The 6304-nt window shown below is 42.5% G+C and overlaps 1 protein-coding gene across 2 annotated transcripts in view; it reads right to left on the bottom strand.

Annotated features, from left to right (window-relative positions):
- Positions 1 to 5004: 5004 nt before the first annotated feature.
- rfwd3 (ring finger and WD repeat domain 3) overlaps positions 5005 to 6304 on the bottom strand; it is a 20252-nt gene continuing 18952 nt past the window's right edge. Inside the window, exon 13 of one of the 2 annotated variants that reach the window (XM_015976505.3) lies at positions 5005 to 5757. In XM_015976505.3, coding sequence (XP_015831991.1) covers positions 5614 to 5757 — 144 coding nt within the window. In that variant the 3' untranslated portion in view covers positions 5005 to 5613. The remainder of the gene's footprint in view (positions 5758 to 6304) is intronic. The other variant, XM_054732836.2, reaches the window with a different exon arrangement.

Here is a 6304-nt window from a genome sequence, read left to right as displayed (position 1 = left end):
TTGCCAGCTGACGCTTTCAGGGCCACGCGGAAATAGGGGAATTGATAGCAATGGTGCTTCTCTTATGAATGTATAAACTATCCTCCAAATTGGGCTAAGCAATGTTATCTGACGAATTTACTCGTATTACTGGCCACACACACACACACACACACACACACACACACACACACACATATAATGTATATATATTGTATATATAATGTATGTATGTATATATATATATATATATATATATATATATATATATATATATATATATATATATATATATATATATATATATATATTGTATATATATAAGCTCAACTCCCAGTCCTACTGCCAGTTTCTGGAAGACACCTTCTTCAAGCAGTGGTACAGGAAGAAGTCTGCATCCTTCAAGAAAAACATGATTTTCATGCAGGACAATGCTCCATCACACGCGCCCAAGTACTCCACAGCGTGGCTGGCAAGAAAGAGTATAAAAGAAGAAAAACTAATGACATGGCTTCCTTGTTCACCTGATCTGAACCCCATTGAGAACCTGTGGCCCATCATCAAATGTGAGATTTACAAGGAGGGAAAACAGTACACCTCTCTGAACAGTGTCTGGGAGGCTGTGGTTGCTGCTGCACGCAATGTTGAAGGTGAACAGATCAAAACACTGACAGACTCCATGGATGGCAGGCTTTTGAGTGTCCTTGCAAAGAAAGGTGGCTATATTGGTCGCTGATTTGTTTTTGTATTTTTTTGAATGTCAGAAATGTATATTTGGGAATGTGGAGATGTTATATTGGTTTCACTGGTAAAAATAAATAATTGAAATGGGTATATATTTGTTTTTTGTTAAGTTGACTAATAATTATGCACAGTAATAGTCACCTGCACACACAGATATCCCCCTAAAATAGGGTCATCACAGTAAATATACAACTAATAGTTTGCTGGTTGAATGGGGGAGAATTCTATGCATTTACCATAACGTTGTTTGGTCTACGATGGGTTGAAATTATATGTGTTGGTGTGGCTGCTGGGTAATGAACCTAGCGCTACATATCTGACCAAGGACAGCGGAGGCTATCAGGCTTCGCTGATCCACCGTGGTCAAAGATCTGCGAGTCCGCTTTTGTCGACGGTCCCGACTCCAGGAGCTGCAGATATGTAGGCAGACCAAGGCACCCACCGGCACAAAAAGTGGCAGGGAGAGGATAGACGAAAATGTTGTAGCACCAGAAGATATCCCAGGAGAGGGGAGGAGTCCAAGGCTCCACCTGACAGATATATTCACACACAAACACAGTCTCACGCTCCCTCCTCACACATACACATACGACCTAAAGACTTACAGGAATACAGTATATGTCATACACCCACTCACGCTCCCCATACACACCCTACTTACTTTGGTGTTCTGCTGCACAGAGGGCACAACCATTCCCGGACACTAAAGCTAGCCCTACTCTGCTGGGATAATGATGAGCAGGTACCCTTTTTAAATCTTTTATTTTTTTTTGTGAAGCACCTCTGATTTTTATCTTGAGAGGTTCTAAATAGCCTTTTTATGCCTGACCACGGTGTTCATTATGGATAATCCATGACAAGCACAGAATTCCTTAACATACACCTATGGTCCAGCTCAGACATATCATCAGTGATGTATCCTGGGGTCATTGGATATTTTGGGTCTCTCAACACCATACATCCACGCCCAGGAAACCCCACCAGGGTCGATTAGGCCCTGGCTTGTGTCTGAGCAGTCTGCTTAGTCCACGGATAACTCTGCTTGATCCACAGCCAACTCAATGCTTTTTCAGCAGCATTTGAGATGTTCTTAACGGCTTTTCTCATGTGCTGTCCCTTCATTCCAAACATCTTGAGGACCCTAATTAGTGACTGCCCAGTAAATCCTCTACACCCAACCTCAACGGGGTTGCACTGGGTCCTCCAGCCCCTGCTTCGGCATTTGCCTGCAAGCTCTTCGTACTTGGCCCTCTTCCTCTCAAAGGCCTCCTCCATCTGATCTTCCCAGGGCACAGTCCATTCAGCCAATGAGCAGCCCCCTTGACTGATTCAGGCAATATTGTGGCTTCTTCCCTGCTTTCACAAAAGTGACATCTTGCCTTGTTGGTTGCTTGTGTCTACCACTTTATTTTTCTTGCGAAGCACCTCTGATTTTTATCTTGAGAGGCGCTATATGGCTTCTTTATGCCTATGGTGTTCATTATGGACAATCCATGACAAGCACAGAAGTCCAATAACAAAACACTGCTTAGCTTCAGGTCAGGGGGACATTTCTCCCAACCACAGCTCTCCAGATCTCATCGTCATTTCCCACATGAGAAATGGAGTCCCCCCAAGAGAACAGGGAGTCACTGGAAGGAGTGCTGTGCAACATCCTCTCCAAGGACTCCAAAAGTGTGGGTAGGGACCTGAAGGGAAGTTCAGTGCATGCGCGCAAACACCAGTTAGAACCCATCCCTCCACATGTAGGCTGAGGGAGGCTACCTCATTCATCTGTGTAAACCCCAAGCAACAGGCACCAAGATGGTCTGCGCCTCTAGGTGAGGGCAACTCTAGAGTGGTAGTGTCCAACCCCTTTCAAGAAAACTGGTTCCGGAGCCAGAGTCATGTATCGAAGTGAGTCCGAATATATCCAGCCAAAACCTTTCAACCTTACACACAACAGGCTCTTTCCCCACAGCGGTGACATTCCACGTGCCAAAAGCCAGCTTTTGTAGCCGAGGATCTGACCGCCTTCAGCTACCACCTCCACACTATACACAACCTCTTTGGCCGCTCCCACGAGTGGTGAGCCCATGGTAAGGGGGATCCACTTCTCTTTGGGATGTGCCCGGTAAGATTCCATGGGTGAATGCCCAACCACCAAGTGCTTGCCAACTTGCCCCAAGTCCAGATGGGGGCCCTGGTGACTCATGTCCAGGTGAAGGAATACTGTTCTCATTGATATTTGTCATCAAGGGGGCGTTGGCATTATTGAATAAACATCACCATGAAGAACAAGAAACTCACCAGAGACCAAAGTTGAATATTTGGGTCAAATGAAAAGCACTACAAGTAGTAGAAAAGTATTAACTTGCAACTTTTCTTTGGCAGGGGCATGAAACTAAGTAACAGGGAATCCTGGAAGAAAACATGTTGGAGGCTGCAAAGAACTTAAGATTCGGAAGGAGATTTCTTTTCCAGCAAGAAAATGATGCTACACCTAGCAAGAGCAAGGGCACTCAAATAGCCAAGTGGCCGAGGGCCACTCCTGGGGTGATGACGCTGACAGGTCGAATGACATAACAGTTATGTAGTGGTCCTCCTGTAGCATTCTACTCAGTGAACTCTAAGGTCTGGTCCAGGGAAGGGGCCAAGGGGGGGTTTCTGGGGGACCAGATTATAGAATATTTGTGCGTTAGAATGGCCCAGTCAAAGTTCAAATGTAAATTTCATTGAGCATCTCGTGAGACTTGTGGGGGGAAAAGATGGCAGTATAGTACACGCCCCATAATCATTGTAATGATTGTAGGTCTGAGACCTGCTCGGTTGGTCGTAGGGCTGGGCAATTATCGAAAATTTGCTGTTATCGAAATGTCTGACTCTTATCGAGATCATTTTTCCCATGTCAATAAATTTGATAATAAAAAAAATGAAAAGATGTGTGTGCCTTCATGTCCCTTTAAGAAGCTGTACCACCTTGAGTCACGTAAAAATGTGACTCAACATAAAACATGTGACAGCCCCATCTAGTGGACAACTGTTGTTTCTGCACATACCTGTAGTTATCGCCCATTTATCGTTATTGGGGTGAAATCCTCAATTTATCGTGATATTGATTTTAGGCCATATTCCTCAGCCCTTGTCTGTCGCAGTTGTTATAAGACACTTCACCCATTTTTCCTGCTGGTGGTGGCCGAGGACCAGTGGCTGCCAAACAAACATCAACCATCCAAAATTGAGGTTGGATTGTTTCCAGCATGTCAAGATGTCCTTAATCCCCTATGTAAACCCCCCAAACTGTGAATTGGGGGTATGAGTGTGTTAATGTGAGTTGTAGGGTAAAGCCTTTTTAGAGGACAGCAAGCTATAAAAGCAGTCTATTAACCAGATTAGTACAGGAAACAGGAAAAGCTGGATGTAAACCTTCCCTTCAGTGAAAAACATGTTATTTTTATGAAAAAGCTTCATTTTTTTTAAACCAGTTTGTTAAAAGACAAGGATTTTCTTCACAGGTCCCTGCTAAACCATAATTGTTGATCAGGACTGATGAGTCATCGTTCTAACACAACAAAGCAGCTTGTCAGTCGTGTGCTTTTGTGTTTTTGCTCCAGTTTGACACAAGTCATGGTTTCACCTTCGCCCAGTCCTGTCTGCAGATCCTACATGATCTGTGGAATGAGTTCAACACTGAGAAGACTTTTAGGTTTCTATGAATTAGATAACTCAGATAACTGGATGGGACCTTTGATTTAAAAAAAAAAGGTTGTTCTATACTCATTTAAGAATGTCATTGGCTCCATAAAAAGTCAGACAGAAGTCAAGGTTGAACTTAAATTGTTTTAAAAACATAGTTTTGTTTGTTTATAAAATAGAGTAGATTTATTAATCCAGCAGTGGAGAAATTAAACTGCATGCAAAGCAGGCGCTCTGACCAGTAACCTACCAAACTTTTATTTTTACTTCATTAGAAATAAAATGTTAGAGAAATAACAAGAAAGTTTTGAAAAGGAAACCCCATTTTTTATATCTCCACCACCCATATTGTGGTAATACTTCACAACTTTGAATGTTGAGTAAGTGAAGGCCAGTACAAACAGCGCCAAGCCTGTTCTAATGTTTACAGATATCAGAGGACACATTTATTGTTTATCATCTGAAACTTAAGAACCAGAATTGAAAGGTCTCCTGTTGTTTTGAGCTTCTGGGAACGACTGAGTGAGCTGAACTTATTCATGTCTGTTATTTAAAAAGTGAAAACTAAAAGCATTAAAAGATCTCCAGAAATGGGGTGTTTAGACATCTGTTTAAAAATAACCCAGTTTTATTCATGTGGAAGTTTTACACAAACAGGTTGTATCAATTATACACATTTACAATAAAAAACATTCCATCAGCAGCATCAACAGCAGATCTCTGTGGTACTTTGTGGGGGAGGAAACGGGCAGAAACCTGGACCTGGAACTTCAACACACCATAAAACCAGAATCCAGTTAGCTGTAATCTGAACATGTCATCAACATTCTGCTCTCAGGACAGTTGGGCAGCTGCTGGCCCAAAACACAAAGTATCATTTAGAAACAGGTTCTGGTAACATGCATGAACGAGACAGAAAACAAATACTAGATGTTCATGATTCCAGACACAGTGGTCCACGAGCCAGCTGGCTGCAGGACCCAGCATTTTCCAAGCGATTCCTTTTAAGAACCATCAGTAATCAGTCTGCTGGAGACATTAGGAGCGCTCGTTTCCACTTATGTTGTGAAGCAAGTCTTTGGTTCATGTAGACTTCTCTAAGGTCTCTGAGTGGTGTGAGCCGGTGATCGCATGTAAATGTTGAAAACCACACAGAGCCCCGCAGAAGTGTTAAACTGCCGTGTTTCTGGAGTTCATGCAGTCGAGTGAACTTGTTCATTCCCACCTGTAGAGTTTCAGCATCTTCTCTGTGAGACAAGCCAGGAAGTGTTCACTGTTCACTGAAAAAGGACTGACGTCTAACACAGGGAGGTCGGCTGGAAGCTTCTGGAGCAAGGAGCAGCTCGTAGCGTCCCACACCTGGGGGGGTTAAGGGGGTAAAAACAACAATGAGCTCACACTCTTTTCTTTTAGTAAACTAATATTTTTAACCAAGAATTCCCCTTTCTAAACAATCAGATCTTTCTTTCAGGTCCAGCCACTGGGTGCTGGAAAACCCAATAACAATAATAATGTCACCAATAATAACAAGATCCATCTATGGATCCAAATAGTTGTTTTTTTGTTTTAAAAAGTACACGTAGTTCATCAAAAATCAGTGGACAGAATATAAAAATGATTTTGTGCCAGCTTTTGGGCCGTAAATATATATAAATTAAGATTATTTACATTAAATTAAAAAAAAAAAAAATTCTGACTTTCTAATATCAAGAAATGTGCTGCTGCAGATGCTGACATGGTCTGCGGTGCTTCCACTCAGTTTCGTTCTGCTCAGTAGGAATCTGGTCTGAGGCGGTTTTGCTTGTATAGTAGCTAAAGCAGAGGGAGGAACACCAGATGAGGAGAAAACTTCATGATCACAGAGAACATCTGAGAGGGACCAGAATCATTTTTATTTTTGTTCTTA

The sequence above is a fragment of the Nothobranchius furzeri genome, chromosome 4 (assembly GCF_043380555.1).
Source record: "Nothobranchius furzeri strain GRZ-AD chromosome 4, NfurGRZ-RIMD1, whole genome shotgun sequence".
NCBI lineage: Eukaryota > Metazoa > Chordata > Actinopteri > Cyprinodontiformes > Nothobranchiidae > Nothobranchius > Nothobranchius furzeri.
Note: the sequence above shows the minus strand (reverse complement) of the source record. Positions and strands in the feature narration are given on the sequence as shown.